This window comes from Vigna umbellata, chromosome 11, assembly GCF_029865625.1.
Source record: "Vigna umbellata cultivar VRB3 chromosome 11, Vumbellata_1.0, whole genome shotgun sequence".
NCBI classification, from domain to species: domain Eukaryota; kingdom Viridiplantae; phylum Streptophyta; class Magnoliopsida; order Fabales; family Fabaceae; genus Vigna; species Vigna umbellata.
In genome coordinates this window covers 31,340,765-31,363,106 of record NC_142175.1, presented here as the reverse complement: position 1 = coordinate 31,363,106, position 22,342 = coordinate 31,340,765, and the positions used below count along the sequence as shown (strand labels likewise).

At 30.0% G+C, this 22,342-nt stretch overlaps 2 protein-coding genes across 3 annotated transcripts; both read right to left on the bottom strand.

The window, feature by feature from the left end:
• Positions 1-2,465: 2,465 nt before the first annotated feature.
• On the bottom strand, positions 2,466-8,522 carry LOC124823795 (seed linoleate 9S-lipoxygenase-3-like). Of its 2 annotated transcripts, XM_088101816.1 has the most exons (9): positions 8,405-8,522; positions 8,276-8,344; positions 6,729-7,015; positions 6,360-6,600; positions 5,947-6,267; positions 5,757-5,842; positions 5,258-5,673; positions 4,896-5,159; positions 2,466-4,642 (listed from the first exon to the last, which is right to left on the bottom strand). In XM_088101816.1, the coding sequence occupies exons 1-9, from the start codon at positions 8,511-8,513 to the stop codon at positions 3,889-3,891; spliced, it is 2,547 nt and encodes an 848-aa protein (XP_087957942.1). In that variant the 5' UTR covers positions 8,514-8,522; the 3' UTR covers positions 2,466-3,888. The 2 variants fall into 2 exon arrangements, with proteins under 2 accessions (XP_087957942.1, XP_047152054.2); XM_047296098.2 differs by having other exon boundaries at positions 8,276-8,513.
• Positions 8,523-14,727: 6,205 nt separating this feature from the next.
• Positions 14,728-20,242, bottom strand: LOC124823796 (linoleate 9S-lipoxygenase 1-like). The gene is made up of 9 exons (XM_047296099.2): positions 20,030-20,242; positions 17,907-18,172; positions 17,548-17,791; positions 17,074-17,373; positions 16,891-16,976; positions 16,685-16,792; positions 16,285-16,592; positions 15,909-16,172; positions 14,728-15,735 (listed from the first exon to the last, which is right to left on the bottom strand). Exons 1-9 carry the CDS (start codon positions 20,160-20,162, stop codon positions 14,979-14,981), a joined length of 2,466 nt encoding a protein of 821 aa, XP_047152055.1. The 5' UTR covers positions 20,163-20,242; the 3' UTR covers positions 14,728-14,978.
• Positions 20,243-22,342: the final 2,100 nt, after the last annotated feature.

Genomic DNA, 22,342 nt, shown 5'->3' with positions numbered 1-22,342 from the left:
TGACTTGTCTACAAACAAGAATTCATCAAATTTCAATTCAGCATACTAAATTTCCTCAAACAATCCCATTACTCAAATTAACTATCATACAATCATAAAAACATCAATTTAAACTTGCTTTTAAGTTAAAATCAAAATACAAGCTTCCCTTAAACAACCAAAGAGCTCTAGGAGTCTTAAAACAACTTCAAAAATTCAGGAAGCTCTATCCGCTGCTATGAACAATATAAACACGATTAGAATACACTGTTAGAATCATTAATGAAGAGAGATTCAGACTGAAGAATCAAAAGAAACATACAAATTGAAAGAGACTCACATGCAACATATATAAGAAAAGATAAAAAGATGATTAAAAATTTAACTTACTCAAATAAACAGTCAGAAAACTTTATAAAAATAATTTCTAGAAAGGATATATTTTACAAAAAAAATAAAAAATAAAAATATTTATATAAAAATTATTTAATATTAAAATAATTGATTATAATCTAATATTAATCAAATACATAATCAAGTTATAGTATACGTAAATAAAAATACTAGCTTAAATAAACCGAACCTAAATAAAGCTCAAGCTCAAATTTTTTGAACAAAGTTGACATTTTAAGAAAAAAAAAGAAAGAATAGTTATCGAATAAAATCATAGCAACCGCGATTTGAGGGTGTGGTATGAGGCCGAAACGTGTCGGTGGAAACACGATTAAAAATATTTTTGGGTCGTTGACTTCCAGAAAATATTTTATTTTTGGGTAGGTAATAAATATATGAATATATTTATTATTACCATACATACACGAATATATTTATCAGGATAAGAAATAATTAATTTTATGCGTTCTGAAATACGTGCAAAATCTACACTCTCACAATCGCCAAGACAATAACCATAGATAAAAATGGGGTTGTCGAACATTTTCATTATATTCTTTTTCGTCTTTTAAATAAAATTTACACTCATATCTTTATTTGCTTGTTTAATAAAATTTTTATTTCATTTTTATTTCCATCTAGTTATATTTACATTTATTTTCATATTATTTTAAATATTAATAAAATATTTTTTTGCAAAAATTAAAAATTATATCAGATAACAGTTAAATATAGTATTTAATAATAATTATATAAAATTAAAATTTCATATCATCTATTACTTTTTATAAATATTAACTTAAATAAATGTATTGGATATCAAACAAGTTGATTTGTTAAAAGAAATAATGTAAATTTATATAATAAAAAAAGGAAAAATACAAATTTCTATAAGTTATTTAATAAATTAAAAATTTGAACAATTGAATATTTCAAGTTAAAATCATAAATTTATATACGAAAAAAATATAAATACTAAATAAAAAATATTACAAAAAAATAAATGTCTATTTTAAAAGAAATTTAATTTAATAAATTTAAATTTATGTTATCTGGAAGGTAATGTATGATTTAAAGATATGTAATTCGGAATGAAAAAGAAAATGCTTTCAGAATGAGTTATTTTGATATTTATTGAATTGAGAAAAAGATTAAAATTATATAAAAAATGAATTCTTGAAATAAAACAAAAAACAACCAAAGACTAAAAGTATTATTCATTTTGAATTAACCTTTTATTTATTAAATTAAATATGTTTTAATAATGTAAACTAGTATTCAATTGGATTAGGTGAGTTTAAACACTGGTATATCCAATTTTAAATTTTAGATAACAGCGGTGCTGATATTGAATCATATACTAAATTTTTTCATTAAAATCAGGAAGAATTATGATATATTCATGTTTCCTATCATATTCAATGCTTGATATCTCAAAATGAAACTTAGCTAAAGAAAATTCAACAGATTAACGAATATTCATTTAACAATTGCTATTACTGTATGACAATGAGTTACTTTTCTTCAGGTTCAGAGATAAACATCAGTAATAGTATGCATAAAAAGATAAACAACTTCAAGTATCCTACCACTTCCACAACACCCACGAAAACCTAATCAGACCCACAAACACTACAAAACCAAAAGCTGCCACAGCAAATCGATTAACACAGATCTAACCTCATTCACCATCAAACCATCAAATCAAACCTTATAAGAAGAACATGAACGAATCAAAACCTTTCATCAGAAATTAGGGCACATATAGAATAATAGCAACCCAAAATGAAGCTAAATTCAACCAACAATGTATATTGCAAATGCGCAAATACAAAAATCCCAAATGCAACCGAAAAGGACTGGAGGAGATGGTAAGAAATGTTGGATAAACTTTTAAATAGGTCCCATTTATTTGTTTTTTTAAGGCACCATGTTTTCCACTGTCAAAGCCTTTTGTTTATTTATGCACCGAAAGTAGCTACCGTAGCCAACCTCCACCGAAAAGCAGCCACCACAATTTTTGGATGTTTATACTTTTCTTTGTTATAAATGTTACATCATGGCAAGAAGAAAAACACACGGTGCAGTAGAGAAGAAAACCAAGTGAGAGTGCGTGGAGGAAAGAGTAACATAGGAAGAAAGTGAGCCACAAAATAGTAAGTGCAGTGTGCACCGTGAAGGAGAGAAACAAAGAGAAGGGTTTTGTTTTGTGAGAGTTCTATTCTCTTCTTCTAATTCAGAAAGTGTTTATTTTTCATTAAAATTATGTTTGATACCAACAAGAAAAAGACAAAAAAGTTGTATTTGGAAAATGATGGTAAACAAAAATAACATGGAGTAAGTAGTGAGAGAGAAAAAAAAATCAGATAAAAAAGTTGCATGAATCTATAGCCATAATTCTGACTTTGTATTGATTCTTTTTTAGTGTGTTTGATCTTGATAGAATTTTGGCTAAAGCTGAAGTTGAAATACCTGCACTGAGTTCTAGTTTTCTCTCATCTCTTCACATTTCTCCAGTCCATTTCCGCCTTTATTCTCATTCATTAATTATATTCCATTCTCCTTTACATTACAAGCCATGAAAGTCCTAGTAATATAGAGGATATCTTGATTCAAGCCGTGTCAATTAGAGTCTTTCCAAATCTATGAATTGTGGTATGTCATAACGTGTTGAGTGAAACACAGGATCTAAACAACTTGAATGCTTTGAGAGCAAACACCTTGTCCTGTTTATCTGGTTGCTAATGATTTTTCTGCTTGGTTTGGTTGAATTAAACTGTTCCTTTTTACTTGGTAAATTTGAAGGGAGTGATTCTGTTTGTGTAATTTTGATGGAAGAAATAGGTAATGTTGTATGAATTGGCAGATTTGAGTTAACTGTGAATATATGAATATTACTTTTTATTACTATTCAATCTAAATTTGTTCTGCAATCAATTAAATTTCTTCAGTTAAATTTTCTGTACGTAAGAAGGAAACTTCTGCTTATTAATTTATTCCATAAAAGTAAGTGTTAAATTATGAGGAAAGGAATTTGTTGTCTTCAGCCAGAGAAGCCATGGCTCTAGACCTTATTAACAGGGGCATTGAATTTTCTTTATGTGTTTGACATTATTTGTTTCCTTCGTAATGTAATTTATCTCCAAAAACACCGTAAATGTTTGCTGGATTCAGGTACATGCTGTCTTTCCCTGAAATTGAAGTATAAGAAAGGATGGAAGTACGGTTGTTCATTTGAAAGGAAAATCATCAACCCGTTTTTCTTTATTTTGCAAATATGGACAGGAAACACCATTTTTATGCTCTACTGATTTCATTCAGATGCGACTTACACTACGGAAATAATATATTTTAATACAAAATCTAACCATAGCTAAGCTAAACTGGAAAAAAACTAACAACAAATCATAACATAACAAACCTTCTGTAAAAGTTAAGAACAATACAAGAATACACAGAAAGACATTATAATATTACTCTGTTAAGTTAAAAACAACCTAAATTTTCAACCCACACTCAGATAGAGATGCTGTTGGGAATTCCTCTAAAAGTCAACCCCGTTTCACTAGTAGGAAGAAGCAAAGTGTAAGGCAATTCAGCTGGTCCAGTTCGATTTTTAAGATTTGGATCATGATTCCTTTCTGAGATTTTTGTCTCAATGTCTTCTAGCCTTTTTCCAAACTTTTTAAAGGCTTCTATGGCCCTTGAATCAGACGTCCAATTTGGATTGTCCCTCTGTCCAAGGTACACCTCGTCAGAGGCATGTCTTGATAGTATCTCTATCACTGAAAGGTCAACAAGAGCCTGATACTTTGGTGTAATTGTTCTCAAATAAGCCTTTTGAGGATTCTTTGACATCTCTTCATATTCTGGAGTTCCCTTTTCTGGAATCAATCTTCTGCTTAGAGTTGGACGATTCAGTATAAAGCCACCGTAAGGATATTGTCCAAAATTAACTGCTGCATGAAAAGCTGAAGCAATCCATATGATGGTACTACAAGATCGAATCAGCTCTTCACGAGTGTGTAATTTAGGCCACCATGCCTTATCTTTTAAGTCACCATGACCTTTTTCAACAACTTCTTTCCACCAAGCTTCAAGTTCAATATCCTTTTTAACTGCATCATCTGTAACATAATACAACAAGACATATTCACGGACCCATGTCTCGATTGCGTTCCATATCTCTAATCCATCAACAGCATACGGGTAGTCCTTTATCACAAGACCAAGACCATTTGGAGAAGATGAATCCTTAATAGCCATGCCTCTGAATCAGGCAAAGAAAAACTGTTATTAACAGCAAAAGTATCTTCCATAGCTTTGGCTCTCATCAAAGAAAAATTGTATGCGTTTTCACAGTACAGAAAGGTTTATAACATTTAAGAAAGTGAGTTTTTGGCATGCCTTAAGACCAACGACATACTAGGGAATCAACCCTTTTGGATTTGAATGTAAAAAATAAGACAGTAATTAGTAAAACTATTCGCATAAAACCCTTCTTCCATGTTCACATAGCTAACCTCTTTATAAGATCAGTAGGTAAGGCTTGGTCAGGAAACACCCAATTTTTGTAAGCTGCCGAAGATATCTCAATTGCATATTTTCCACCCAAAAAGGATTGCTCTATAACGCCCTCAGCATTGATTAGTGATTCTCGAGCAAGTGCATTGATATTCATTGTGTCACGATAATGAGGAAATAGAAGTTTATAAATAGGGTGAAGAACACTGAGATTTCTGTTTGTTGATATGACAAAGGGTTCGATTACAGCATGAGTATTCAACCTGTGACCACGTTTATATGTATAAGAAAAAGGGTTAGGAATAATTTTGTATACATATATTAAAACTTTGTGCAATGATTTTAGTGAGAGAGTTCAGACCAGTGGCTTATGAGCTGATGATAGCAGGAATCATTCACAATAACATGAGCCTTGGCTAGCAGCCAAATTGTACTTTCAACTCCAAGGTTTGCGGGCAATATCACTTTACTGATGGAACCACGTTGGTGTTCAACTGAATTTGGCAAACTTAATTCGATGACCAATGGCTTTAAGGTCCCATCATCTTTCAAGAAAAGGATTGTCCTCGTGGCATAAGCCTTTGTAGTTTTTAATTCGTTTAGCCTTGTCAAAAACGGCATAAACACATCATGGTGATCTAATATGAACAGTCTCTTGCCTTCAATTGCCTTATCTACTGTGAACCCTTCAAGGTTAATCTCCAAGTGTTGCTTAGTTATTTTACTGGATTGATCACCATAGATGGAGGGATCCAAATTGCTTTGAGGTGGAAACTCCTGTCAGTCATTAAAGAATATTATGAGGAAAGATGACAAACAACTTCAACTCTCAAAGTAAAGAATAGAAAACTTGGACTTACTTTTAGACAGGTAATCAAGCAAGGATTTACACCTGCAATCATCTCTCTTGCAAATTCTTCATCGGTCATCCATGCAGATTTACTGACTGCTCCAAATAAAAATGAAAATAATTTCCAAAGTTCAATCATGGTTTTGTTAAGATTCACTGTATGTGTGTGCAAATATAAAAGTCTACACATATGAAAACACCTCTGATTACATGAGGCACTGAAAACTTGAGGACGCTTTCACCATCTGTGCGAAAGATTTCTTTGAGCACAGGTAAAGGGCTAATTTTGGAGAGTAGATCTGTATGCAGTTTAACTCCACCTTCACATAGATTACGTACATCTTCGAAGCTATCAAACTCACTTGGTGTGAAACTCAGATCAAATGAAGATCTGAACAGTGGCAAGAAGTTTCGAGATACAGCTTTTACCGCATAAGTAAGGAAGTCGGATGACTTCAAATGACCGAAATTTTCATCTCTTGGAACGTAAAAATTATCGCTCGGTTTCTCACTGTTGGGATCTGTCAAGAGTGGAATAATGCTACAAATTTATGTCAAGAAGAACTACAGAAGAAAACAAAATTAGGTTATGTTCCTGAGATAGAAATGTAACCTTTTTTGGTAGGTTTTCTACCAGTTCTTCCTCTTCGAGGGTAGGGATAAGTGACAGATCCTCCAAGAACTGGGCGAGCAAGGTTTTCACTGCTGTCGGGTTTGCCCAAATCATTGTAAACATCGTAATCATAAATTCTGTCACATTCCTTACGTTTTCCTGTTCCATTTCCTCTTAGAGTCTGCAATTCTGCTTCTCTGTAACTCACTAGTGGTCCTGGTGTTTCACTTGGAATATATGTCTGCAATATATATTTCTTTAACGTTCATTATCATAACAAAAATCTTGTAAACGAACTAGGTTACTTATTTTCTTTCATGATAATCAATAATCAACATGCATATATACTTGCTAAAAATAACAGTTTACCTCGTTGGCAAAGAAAATTCGATCCTTTTCGTAATTTTTATAGTTGTAAAGCCATGAGTTACAAGAAAAGTGCATGGTTCCATGATTAGGAATATCTTCGAGAGTTAAACTGACTAGGAAGAACTCAAGTTGCATATGATTTTGTATTAAAAAGGCTCCAGGAATTCCCATGTCACTGTCCCATTCAAAATGAATATCAAATGCACATTGGCCAGCTCCCAAAGTTGGTATCGAGGAAATAATTCCTTCCAGATATGTCTTCTTTCCCACTTTTCCATGTCCATTTCCTACAAAAGTTAACAAAACTATTTAAGAATATCTTTTGTCATTCACCAAAATATTAATATAACCTTTGAGTAGAAAAAAATATCTACCTGGCAGTTTGTTCATAATGAAGATACTGAACCAAAATAAAATAAATGAAATATTGTACTTTATGTTGTATTTTTTAAGACGTGGAAACAAAATTAAAATAAAAAAAAGTGTTAATGATTCTTTTTATTGAATAAAAACAACCTACTAATTGAATTTCTCTTGTTTTAGTGAGAAAAAAATGATATTTTAGGTATTTGCACATAAAATCTAGTATGTATAATTAATATTTATAGGTATTTGTTATTAGGGGACAGCAGATTGGGATTATTTTAATATTTATTCATAGGTCGAATGAAATATTATACAATTCATATTTGAAAGTATTTATTGTTAATAAAAAAATTAAAGTTTAATTTATATTATAGTTTATATATATTTTTTATAATTTTATTTAAATTTTATTTTAAATGGATATCCAATTACCAATAAGTAGATAACTATTAAGTCTTTTGTTATAAATAAAATAACGGGTAAACACTGTACATACCCGATAATTGTCATTGTAAACATGTAAATCATGTAGATAGCTTTTGTAAACTAAAATAAAATTATATTTTATAATTCTTATTTGTTTAAACTTATAATGATCATATTCTATCGTATTAAACACTTTGTGGAATCTCAAATAAAGATAAAATGGTCTTAAAAGTATTTTTTTGTAATTTTTTGAAAAAGAAAAAAATAAAAAATAAGAAAAGGTAATGTAAAATGAATGTAAAAAAAATTAGATGTATCAAAGTATCATTTTTCTATAGTTTTTTTTTTTACTTTTGTTTTCAAAATTTTATCGTTACAAAAGTTTGTGTTCACCTTTATTTACATATTTTTGTTTCTCTGTATATTTACAAAGTTTCTCATCACCTTTTTATTAATAGTATTAACAACACAAAACTATTGAATATTTTAAAAATATGACATACTTAGAGATCACTACAATTTATAAAATAATATAGAATGTAGCTTTTACAAGCCGATCTTTTTAAGTTAACTTCGTCATGAAAATATATAGAAAAGATATAATATACTAGAAACTAAAAATAATTAGTATCGATATTTTTTATGGAAATGATGAAAAGCTAAGATTTTGTGTTGTTTGACGTGAGAAGTTGAAAGCAATGGAGATGAAGGTGGCAAAGTGTACTGAAGCAGTAGTGAGAAAAGAAGATAGCTACCATCGGCAGCGGTGGCGCTGATCAACCAGAGAGCCACAGATCGTCCCGCACAGCAAGTGAGAGTGTCGACTGAGTTTCCCACCAGATCACTGACGACACCGGCGGCGCCGCGGAGGATACCGGTGGCGCTTTTGGCTGACTTAATGGCGTTGATATCCAGCACATTCTTATGCATCAACACCACACTTCCCTTCAACTTCTTGCTTCTGTTCAACAGTCCTTGAATCCCTGAAAACATTTTTATGCTATTTCTTTGTTTTTGGAAAGTTGATTGAAGAAAGCCTTGTGCCTTTGTATTTATAGAAAAAACTAATGTAAGATCAAATAATGGAGGTGGGTTCACATTCTTCATTCTTCACAACTACCATAAGATATAGTATTAATTACTACCACTTTCACTTTCCCTTTAAATATATTCCTTTTATAATCTCATTTTCCATGCTATTTCCTTATTAATATTATTTATTTCGAATAAAAGTCAAATCGCTTTCATTTCTCATGTCAATTTAACCAGTGATAATTGTTTTCTAAAATGTGTATGGATAATATCACATTAAACATTATTATTCACTATTTACCATAGGTATTTTATAATGGTATCTTGGTATTTTTAACTTGGATTCCATAATAAAACCATAACGATGGCAACTAGAAAGATTGAAAATAGACAACATAAATGTAAAAGCAATATAAAAATATATATTAAACTTCAGTGTCTATCAAAATGTTTGCTTATTAAATGTCTAACATTTACATCTTTTTAATTAAATATATCTATCATTTGAGTTTATTGAAGTGACATGTTATATCAATAATTGCATATTTTCATATAAAAAATAAAAATAAGTAACTTAATTAAATTTCAAACATTTTTTAATTAAGTTTTTATTAAAAAAATATTTTATTAAATATTTAAAATGTTTATATTTTTAAATTAAGTCTGAGATATCTTGAGGATGATATGCTTATTTGATCATTTTACTGCCTCAAACTAAACATCATACATTTAAATGATAAAAAAATAAAATTTTGAAACCTACTAAAAAAAGATATCAATTTATTTTATTAATTAAATACGAAAACAAAAATTAAATCAATCATACTAAGGATGACAAAGACAAGACAGAGGAAGATTCCATTACCTCATGCTCATTTAAAAAAAAAAGTGCATCCTTGTTTTCGTACTGATATCTAATAGGTATAAATTTTTTATCTCACCAAGTAATGGATATAATCATATTCACAATTTTTACTGTTTCAATGTTAATTAATTGATTAAAAAAATAAAAATTAGGTAAAAAAACATCAAATTATCAAATATTAAATATCAAAATAACATTTTTCTAAAATTTATTTAACAATAAAAATTTAAAAAGAAACTATAATTATATAAATTTTAAATTAGAGTATGTGACACCCCAAAATATAACAACCACATCATATAATTTAGGAGTCAACATCCCCAATAAAGAGAACAGTTAGAATATGACTTGCAATTTGAACACGAAATTACAGTCATCTAAAACATAATACATAGTTAAACTTAAACAATTTAGAGTATTTAATATCCAACGGTCTAAATATCTAAATCCTAAGTAGACTGTGCAGCAGCATCATTCTCCTCTAGCTCTTGCTCCAAAGGTATCTCCTCAACAACATCTGCTCCCATCCAAGCGGATGATCATCGCAAAGAAAACATACACAAGCAACACACAACACAGAAGCAAGGGTGAGCTAAATAAACAAGCAATAATCATACTATTGAATCACTTAGTAATCATCATGCTTAGTACATATAAAACAGTTAATACATAACACTTTAAACCATGACTCCAACACTTACGCGACTCAATCCGAATTAGTATAACTGTCGAGCTATTGGTCGTCTTTGCACTTGCGTAGATCAGTTGGCACTCCCCAACACTATGCAAGGTAAATCCCCCAAATCTGTCTATGTCTAAACTCTAAGACTATAGACGAGGACCTCCCTCTACTCTCACCACTTACATTGTTCTCCTCTATCTGAGTATGAACAATGCTTCGAGTGTAGGGATAGACATACCAGTTCAAAGCTCCATACAGTTATACAGAACATCAACAACACCCCACATATCACTTTCATCCATCTCTCCCCGAGATGTCCAACTCACACTCAAATTCAACATTTACATTCACAAGCATATTATCACAACAATTTAAACATATCTCATGCATTCACATACTGTCACATAAATCAAATTAAAGTATGCATTCCAAACATGTTACGCATTTAACTCAACCCAAGAGCAAGGAACCTGGAACCGAACACTACTTGCACGAACTCTGTGAGATCAACCATGCTAGGACGAACGCTCAAACCGCACACCATTAGATTGGACACAATTGGCCGAACGCTAAAACCGAACGCCATATTAAACTGGGCACAATTGGCCGAACGCCAAAACCGAACATCATTAGGGATCGCGTACTCTTTGGACGAACGCTCAAATATCAAGCCCAATCGTGACCGAACGCTAACTATGAAGAGTACCTGAGGACGAACGTCATCGTTACTAACCCATGCTCACGGACGAACACTAATTGACCACTGACATCTGCTCAAAGGCGAACGCTAAATTATCGCTAACGCATGCCAAGGACGAACGCTAACCGATCACTAACACAGGCTCGAGGACGAACGATAAATCATGACTAACACCTTCCAAAGGACGAACACTAACTGATCCCTGACGCACACCCAAGGACGAACGCTGACGCTTACTCGCAGGGCACAAGACCGAACGCTCAAGACATTTTGGCCGAACGCTAATTTGGTCTAGCAAATGGACGAATGCGCGTTCTGCAGAATTCTGCAGAATTCTGCAGAATTATGCAGAATCGCATCAGACTTTCAGAAAACCCAGAAACCCCATTTTTTCATCCCCTTCTTCTTAAGACTTCATTCTCCTTTTCTTCTACCGTAACACAGTGACCCGATTTTTCTTCCTCTGGTTCAACTTCACTCTACAATTGTACCACCCAATCTTCTCACCTAAATTTACGTAACCTCTACTTAGGAGAAAGGAACCCATTTTTCTTCCTATTTTCTCTAACCCGAGACCCTTTCCACTCTCTCTTTCTTAATCCATTTTTACAGAGCTCCTTACTCTCTACTACACCTCCTTATCCACATAAACCAGTAACCACTTCTATCAAAAATACGTTTTCTTCCCTTTTCTTTTTCTTCAGGTTAATACTTCCACTAAACACAACACAAGTATATATATTTCCTCACTAAAATTTGGTCTAACAGCCTCCACACGCGTAACTACTTCCAAGAGTGAATTATTGCAGTCAATCAATATACCCAACAGAACATACAACACATCACATTATAGTTCATCCAACTCAGTACCCAAACACATTCAATTTAATTTATAGGAATCCAACTCAAGCATACTGACATACTTACTTCAAAAATTCATCCATCCTACACACATCATACAAATAATATATATAAAAACATAGTTAGCTCCCCTTACCTTGAAGATGAGCAGTATATCCTACTGGAGTTCCCTAACAGTACCCTCCACACAGAGCGGAACTTGACAGAACCTACAAATCACCATATTGGTGATAAAACATAGCTCTTAGAGCCCAAATAGACAGAGAATGGAAGGAAAACGTACAAGGTACGTGAACCCAGCAAATTCACATGCCCTATGTTCTAGAACAGTGAAAGAGAAGGGGAAAAGGAAACTTACCGATTGGAACAGGAAATTGTTCCCTGGAAACGAAACCCCCTACTCCACAGACACTTAGGCAGCACCAGAATCAACTTTCTATGGTTCCAAGTTCAGAGTATCTAGAGAGAAGGCAGAGAAAACCTTTAGGGCAAGAGTTTCTTTTTTTTTTTTTAGAGTGAGAAAGGAAAAATAGAAATGAGGCTTTTGCTTTTGGGGAATGACCCCTGCTAAGGTCAGATTCCCTTAGTCTGGGCCTGGTTGCCTCCATCTAGGCCCAATGGCCTTATAATTTTTCAGGCCCTCACAGAGTACAAGATAACAATGAGATAAAAGTGAAAAAATTATATAAAATATTATATAATTTCACGTAAATAAAATTTTATAACAATCAAAATATTTATTAATTTTGCAAACATTAATAATAAATTAAAGACAGAAATAATGTCATTCAAGTAACTTAAGATCCAAATAATAGTATCGAAAGAAGTGAAAATAATGTAATGAATTATTTTTAGTAAAAGTAACTTTTATAAAAGAAAACTTATAATATTTGCAACCAAATATTTTAAAATATTAATAAATTTTAAAATCCCTTCTTCTATTGGCCAAAGCACCGATCATGTGAAGAAAACAGTGGAGGCATTAATAATTTGGTTTCGTACATTATTTTTCTCCATTTCACATTTGCTTTTTCACTACTTCTACGTACAACACTTGCTGCTGGCAGCGATAAGCGTTGAAGTCCATTTATGAGTAATTCACACCATCTTTTTATAATAGATAATTTAAAATTTTCTAAAAATATAATACATCGATTTTTAATTTTATAGCTTAATTTTTTAAAGGATTAAATATGTTTTTAGTTCCTAAATTATTGGTCGTTTCTGATTTTCGTCTCTCTTTCAAAATAAGGTACAATTTGGTCCTCATTCTTTTCGAAACTTTGCTTTTTAGTCCTCCAAAACTAACACCGTTAAAAATGTGGTAGTTTTTTAGACTAGTTTTCGAGGAATAAAACTAAAATTTCGAGAACTAAAACCAAAATTTCGAAAAGAATAAAGATTAAATTATACCTTATTTTAAAAAAGGGACAAAAACTAGAAGCGGTCAATAATTTAGGAACTAAAAACATATTTAATTTTTTTAAAATAATGTGTTACATAATTTAGCGTTTAAATGGCAGCCTAATACATAAATGCATATATAGGTTTGATTTTATATTTAAATTTAGGAACAGGGATATAAGATAATGAGACAAGAGTTGGGGAATTGAAAAAAACGTGTTGCGTAAAGTGCAGCAGAAAGACAGACACATTTCTGCCACGGTTTTTACCAACCTGTCGTCTTCGCATTGAAGTATAGTTAATTTAGACAGAGATGTTAACATTTTTTATTAATTTGTTAGCTTCTTCATTCAATGTTTCATCTATCTTCTCCTTCACTTCTTACACTGACATCTATCCTTATAAGAACTACATTCTATTGACTAAAAATAACAAAGTGATTTTTATTCTTTTAGGTGAAGATTTATTAATTTTCAACCCTCAACTTAGTAATTAATGTATGAAATTTCCATCAACTCTTTATCACATTATTTGTTCATATATTAGTGGATAATTACATTATGGATATTTCAATCAATTCATTAACTTACCGTTTTGGTAATTATAAACATATATAAAACGTCATAAGAATATCACACATTCACACTCAATTATTATAAAAATAGTGTTTTAGAGTATTGGAAAAGTTATTAAGAGAAACATAGTATCTCACATTTGTGAATATTCCTGATTCTTCTCCCTCTATAAATATATTTTTTTTTCTCCTTTCAAAAAGACACAACCCATTTCTTATTTTTTATTCTTTTTTTTTCTCCTATATATCTTTTATAATATTATGGATATATTTACTTTTTAAAAGAGTTTTTTCACTAGTTCTGAAATTCTCAAAAAAAAGTAATAAATCTATATGTCTTGAAAAGTCTATCTAATTCGTATTTTTATAAACTTTTACAATAATCTTAGGATTTACTACTAAAATCAACAACCCAAATTCAAATAATTAATAAGACAATAAATTGTCTCATAATTTTAGGAAAAAATTTGGAGAATGCTCTGTTCTTGGAAACACTGTGAAGTGATATCTATTCACTTTTTGTACAAGGCTTGAATCATAGATGTTGTTTGTTTACCTTATTTAGCAGTTATAGTGAGCATGATAGAACATTGAGTTATACAAAGCAATAGATACTATAGATAATGTTAATATGTGAGCCTCGAAAATGTTACCAAAATAGCAAATTTTATATAACATATAGATATAAAATAATAATGCACAGTGTTTTAACAAAATATATACACGTTTACTTTTAATACGAATAGTCAATCTAATTAAAATAAATAAATTAAATTACTTAAATTTTTTTATTCAGATAAAATATTTTAAAAACTAAACAATTCAGAATAAAAATAATTAAATTTCTTTTAAATTATAAAGTTTTTTATGTAAAATGTTGAGAAGTGGACTTTAAGTATAACACTATCGCAAAGATAGGCTTTAATCATAATTTTTACGTATAATCAATTTATAAATTGAGGTTTGCACTCTCATATATATTATAAATTAACCTTATGTTTAATCGATACGGGACTTCCAACACAATAGAATACTTAATATGTAACTCAATCTCATCAAATTAACTTATAAGATGTAGTCCGCATCCACTTATATATTATAAATTGACTTTATCTCTAATTGATGTGAAACTTTTAACATGGTATAAGTCAAATAAAAATCCCAGTTCCAACGTTCAGAAATTTTATTCCAAACTTCAATACACATACAGAATGATAGCAACCACACACAATACTTAAGCATGCATAAGACACACTAAGCATATAGCAAGATAAGTTGACACATTTATTCAGTTGTCTTTGAGAGCAAGATTTGCAAAGAAATTAAAAACAAGAAATCCTTTAGATAGATATGCTGTTGGGAATTCCTCTGAAAGTGAGACCTTCCTCATTGTTAGGAAGAAGCACAGTGTAAGGCATCTGAACTGCTCCATTACGGTTTCTAAGACTTGAATCTCTGTTCCTCCTTTTGATGTTATCTTCAATTTCCTTCAGTTTGTTTCTAAATTTTTGGAAGGCTTGAAGAGCCTTTGTGCTTTTGTCATCAATCCAATTTGGATTGTCCCTCTGTCCAAGGTATACCTCATCAGAAGCATGTCTTGACAATATCTCTATCACTGAAAGGTGAACAAGAGTCTCGTACTCAGGTGTAAATGTTCTCAAATAAGCCTTTTGAGGATTCTTTACCATCTTATCATATTCTGCTTTTTCTTCTACCGGGATTAATCTTGTGCTTAGAGTTGGACGGTTTAGGATATAGCCTCCATAAGGGTATTGTCCAAAATTAACAGCTGCATGCAGACCTGAAGCAGTCCATATGATAATACTGCAAATTTGATACAGATCTTCACGAGTTTTCAACTTAGGCCACAATGACTGATCTTTTAAGTCACCGTGACCCTTCTCAACAACTTCCTTCCACCAGTCTCTGAGTTCAGTGTCATTATTAACATCACTGTCAGTGTAATACACGTCGACATAGTACTTAACCCATGTCTCTATAGCACTCCAAATCTCTAGTCCATCAACAGCATAAGGGTAGTCTTTTATCACAAGACGAACTCCATGGGGGGGAGATTGATCCTTAATTGCCATTCCTCTGAATCATGGAGGAACACAAATCCATTATTATTCACTTCTCAGGCAGCTGAAAAATTTTAAATTAAAACATTCTAGCATATATATATATATATATTTGTAAAGAAATTCTAACTGAAAGCTATTGATAAAGTACAGGGCATTAAAGGCTACTTGTATATAATAAACATTTACCTCTTGACAAGATCATTAGGAAGGGCTTGATCAGTGAAAACCCACTTCTTGTAAGCTGCTGAAGACATTTCCAAAGCGTAACGACCAGGCAAAAAAGATTGCTCAATAATGCCACCTGCGTTGAAGAGTGATTGTCGAGCAATTCCGTTAACATTCATGGTGCCACGATAGTGTGGTGATAGAAGTTTATGAATAGGGTGGAGCACACTAAGATTTCTATTTGTTGCTATGACAAATGGCTCAATTATGGCATGGGTGTTTAACCTGTTACAACATGATATGGCAAACCAAATCAATTAAGAAGCACTTAACCAATGCATCAAAATTGATAGTTCTTTCATGATAAGGGATGACAAATGGAAGAATTTATATATACCAGTGGGTCACGAGTTGATGATAACTGGAGTCGTTTACGAGAACATAAGCCTTGGCCATTAGCCAAATTGTGCCTTTAACGCCTTGTTGTGCAGGCAAGACGACTGTACTATGAGCACCAAACTTATCTCCCTCAGGATTTGGTTGACTTAATTCAATAGCCAAAGGCTTCAATGTGCCATCATCTTTCAAGAAAAGGATTGTCCTTGTGGCGTAACACTCTCTGTTGGGAAGTTCATTGATCTTCTTCAGATATGGTAAGAATGCATCATGGTAATCTAATATGAACAATCTGTTAGCACTCAGTGCCTGTAGAACAAACATTATGATAATCTTTCAGTGTCATGGTTAAATGGATATTCATGTGTGATTTTGCCATGGGGTTAACATGTATCATTCACCTCTTCAACGGTGAATTTACCAAGGTTGTTCTTCAAATGTTCTCTGGTGATTGTGCTAGTTTGATCACCATACTTAGGAGAATCTAGCTTACTCTTAGGAGGAAACTCCTGTCATTCATTAAAGAACATTTTGAGTAAATTAAGATGATATAATTAAGCATGAAACCAAATCATTCTACGTTACTAAACAGTAAAGCATTATTTACTTGAAGGCGTTGAATTACGCAAGGATTAACTCCAGCAAGCATCTCTCTTCCAAATTCATCATCAGTCATCCATTCAGACTTACTAACTGCTCCAAATTTTGTGGAAAACAAATAGACTTTAATGCCAAGTAATAGCAGCTTATTTTACTTGATACATAGGTGTGACATATAAATACAGAATACCTCTGATGACATCAGGTGTTGGAAACTTAAGGAACTGTTCACCAATAGTGGGAAAAATTTCCTTAATGTTTCTGACTACATCTTTTGGAAGATGATGAGGCAGTCCGTTTTCAAAGAGTTTATGAATATCATCAAACTTATCAAACTCATTCCTTACACCAGAAGAAGATTTAAAATGAGTTATGACATTCTCAGACAAGAGCTTTATTCCATATGTAAGGAAGTCTGGCGACTTCAAGTGACCAAAATTTTCATCTCTCGGAATGTAAGTGTCACTGCTTGGTGTCTCACTGTTCTTGTCTGTTCATAATCAGATAAAAGAGAAATCATTTTTGTATCCTCAATAATTATAATAAAAAGAAAATAAATTTCTAAGTTAAAAACATGATTAAATAAGAGAAATGTTAGTAACACAAGCACAATAATTTAGTATTTCTCATGGCACAATGTCATTGAGACAAACTAAATCTTAACCTTTCTTTGTTGCTTTTCTGCCAGTTCTTCCTCTGCGAGGGTATGGATAGGCACTGGAACCTCCAAGAACAGGACGAGCTAGATCTGCATTATTCGAGTCTGGGTTGCCCAAATCATTATACACATCATAATCATATATCCTATCATGTTCTTTGCGCGTTCCTTTTCCATCTCCTCTCAGACTTTCCAATTCTTTTTTTCTGTGCTTTATCAAAAATGCTGGAGTTTTATCCGGAAGATAGCTCTGCAGCATGTTCAACGAATTTCTTCAGTCACTTGTTCAGGATAAATTACGTGAAACTTCATAAACTGCAGTATTTAAATTTCATATGTTGTTTGCAGGTGCAGAGCTTAGTTACCTTGTTGACAAAGAAAATACGTTCTTTTTGAGCTCTGTAAATCCATGAATTGCAAACAAAGTGAATGGTTCCGTCATTTGAATTGCCTTCGAGGGTGAGACTGACAAGGAAAAACTCATATTCCATTGAGTTTTTGATGAAAAATGCTTCTGGAGTTTTAAAATTCTTATCCAATTTAAAAGTAACACTGAATGAATCTTGTCCATGTCCCAAGTTTGATGACGAAGCAGGATGTTTCTCCAACAAGGTTTTCTTTCCTTCCTTCCCTAAATAAAGTATACTTATGAAACTTTAAAAAGACAATTTTTTTTTTCCATCTAGCAGTTGTGCAAAAAGGAAAAATTATCCTGATGCCATATTCATATAGTATTATTTATTGTTCGTAGATAAAATTCAAGTTTCAGATAATACATTTCTGGTTTTTATTTTGATTTCTCTCGTGGCCAAAAAATGTTAGAACTTGGTTATCTCGAAACAGATACTAACTTAATTTTCTAGTTTTAAATTGTAGAAATTTTTAAAAATTAAAAAAATATATAATGATTAAAAATAATTAATATTCTCCAAAACATTAGAGATATTTGAAAATTAATTAATGATAATGTAATTCTTAAATAAAATTAATGTTGACTTTAATTAAGTATTAGAAATAATATTATTTATGTACATATAAAATTATATATTTTAATACATAGTTTAATATGTTGTAATTTTATTATTATTTAAATTAATATTTTTATATCATATATGTTATTAAATAAAATCTATATTGACTATAATCTATTTATTAATTTTATTAATTAGTTTCTTAAAGAAGAAAAAGTATAGCATTTAATAAAACGAATATATTGTAATAAAATTTTGAAACATAACCTAAGAAGCATGGAGCCTAGTCGAAATATGATAATATTGAATTAATTTTAATAAAATTCAAACTAAATTTTTATAATTACAAAATATATATATATATATATATATATATATATATATATATATATATATTATTAAAGTGAAATAAATAATTGATAAAATTTAAGTATAAATTTAAGTCATACATTAAAAAGAAATTACATATAATAAACAAATTCATAAACTTATTATTTATAAATTTATTAATTTAAACTTTCAAATTGAAATGTCCTATTTAGTTTTAAATCAGATGAATTTTCCATCCAATAAAATTAAATAATTTTATATATTTTAAAAATATGTTTAATTATTAAAAAAATTTATATGTTTAATCAAACAAAGATTTCATCTCTATATTGGTGCGTTATTTTTTAAAATAAATAAACAAGCAAAGTTTGTTGAAACTTTATACAAAGTTTATATTAATTTGATTTTATATAGTTGTTTTACAAATTAAAAGTACTATATTTAGAATAAAGTAAAGTTAATTACAATTTTTTGTATTTAAAATTAATAGTTTTTTTATAAAAGAAAGGTTATGATTTATCTTAATTCATATTATTTTTTTTGAGATATTTTGATCTCGTAAATTCTTTTAATGAAAAGTTTTTTAAATCTGTAAATTTTTCTAGCTCCAATCCAACGAAGGTCAAAACCAAACTATATAATAAGACCAAATTCACCAGTCTAATGAAAAATGGAAACCCATTAGAGATACCTAGCAACAAGAATGATCAAATATAAATTAGCATCACACCCTATGTTCTGCGCTGATAAACAAACACCCATATCCTTTTAACAAATTTGACGTAACCTTAGGAAAATAAATAAATTAGAGAAGGGAAAAGCTATAAATGTGATAACTCATGTACGTATTTAATTAAGGGGTCAAACTTAATGAATTAAATAAATTTTATTGCAAAGCATAAAGTTAAAAAAAATATTTTGATTTTATTAAAATTTTGATTGGTAAAAACCAAATCTAATACATCCATTAACTATTTCAAATATGGATTTTTTTACCGATGAAAAAAATTGTTATATTAATTCTTCATATTTCATAAAATTTTCCTCCAAATATTGTCAGATTTTACAAAAATAATTGACAAGAAAACGTTAGTGATGAATAGTAATGGAATGCTTCTCTCTCTATAGATACATACATAGCAATGATATTTTGCATGTTTTATATATGAGAAAAGGAAGAAACAAACCAGCAGCACCGAGCAAATGCATGTCAATCTTAGAGGTGGAGATGGCATAAGCTTTTGGAACTCTGTGATTGAAGTTCAACACATTCTTCGTCATCAAAACCAGTGTGCCCTTCATTTCGCGACCGTTTGACATGTTTGTCACCTTAAAAACACAGCACAGTCTTGTTTCTACACAGGCTGTGGGAGAGCCTTGTTCCTACAAAGAAGCTTATTTCTAAGATTTTTTTCTGCTTCACTCCATCTTATGAGTAAAATATATATAGCAATTCACTCAGAGTTTTTGCATAATGGGACGAATGGAAGGTGACAATACACACCCACCATGTTCGGGTAAATGACAAGAAAAAAGGACAATGATTAAACATGTAAAATTGAAAAAAATGACAGATACGATAATATAAGATGCAGCAATGATTATTAAATAAAAAAATAATATTTTGATACACATATTTTTTTTACATTCTACTTTTTACTTTTTCTTTTTTTTGAAAAGTTATAAAATTCATTATTTTATGACCATTTTACTTTATTAAATATCCTTACATAAAGTAAATTATGATCAGTTTTTTTATTTTCTCATTTTATTACCTATTTAGATTTTATATCAGTTTGAAGATATATATTTCAAACTATTTTGAAAATTCCATTAATCAGCATAAAGAATATAACATTTCTTAGTGCATATAATTTATTTTATTTTATACTTTGTTCAGAATATTTAAGTATAATATAAGAATAACAATAATAGAATTGCTAATATGGAAATAAAATCTAATAGTAAAAAATATTTTATCTATAAATAAATAAAAGGACAATTATTCTAAAATATGTTTATCGAGAAGAGCAAAGTAATTTATAAAAAAAGCATCGTAAAAATGTTATTTTCATCATCTGACAGTTACTTCCTCCGATAAATTTATCAAAATCTTTTATCTGTACAATTTAGTCTTTAATTTATACAGGTAAATCGTCTTTATTTATTGTTTACAAATCTTTTTATTTTATTCATTCGTTCTCACGTATATAATAAGTAACTTTCTAAAACTAAGAGATAGAATTAATACTTTATATAAGTATATAATAAATATAAAAGGTTAGCAACACTCCAGTAAAAATAGTTTTATTTACTAAAATTAGAAAAACAAATGCACAAATAAAGATTTTATATATATAACAATACCTTATATGGAAATCTAAAACAAGCAAGACTCTGAAACATAAAAATAAATAGAAGATTTGTGTGGAAAGAGTTTACTAAACTAATTATGAAGTATACGTAAATGTACTTTACTATCAATCAACCACATCTACGTTGTAATATGAATGACTAATAATACTTAGAATGGGTTCAGTTACGAGGATGAATTTGAAAGACAGTGATGTTGGGAATGCAAATGAGTCTAAATTTTATATTGGATAGAAATGAAAAAGTAGAGTATTATATAAAAGTGATTAACTCATTGTCTTAAAGTTTTTTGACAGAAAGTGATGTCAATTCCTTGTATGATTGGATTTATATTTTATTAGTGTTTGTGTCTCTCCAATAGAAGGATTTGAAAGTAATTGAGAGTAAATTTAAAGTAAAATTTGAGATATTTGATTGATGTGATAGATTAAAAAAATATATTTTAATAGATAAAAAATAAAGATTACTAAATTTTCCTTAGTAGTAATAATAATATAAATGATGTTGTTAAATAACATATTTATTGATAATTTTTTTAAGTTTTAGAAAAAAATAAAACTTATTAAAAAATTAAAATAATATTTGTTTTAAATAAAGTTAAATTTTTCTGATTGAAATTTAATTTTTTGAAATGATATATAGTGAATATTTTTCATGACTTGTGATCCTTCATATCATTATCAGTTAAATAAGTTAAGTGAGTTCGTTGATCCGTTAAACTTTGAAAGCTAACTAGTCAAATTGACAAGTAATGACAGAATGAGACATGCTAACTTATTGTTCTTTTTCTTTAAATTAAAAACTAAAATAATAGATAATTTTAAAAAAAATATTATATTATTTTAAGGATGTTATGTAGTTGTATCTTAATTTATATTATTCACATTTACAAATTAAGTTTTAATTACTAATTATAATAGAATAATTACAAAGTTTTTAAGATTAATTATGGATTTTATCTTTATTTTATATGAAAATCTTAAGTTGGTCTTGCAATTTTTATTTTTCTCACTTAGGTTTCTATTTTTGAAAATGTAATATACCTTGGTCATTTTCATTAGTATTGTACTAACAACATAAAAAATGTATTACGTGTTAATTCATTTTTTTTAAATTATGTGTTAAGT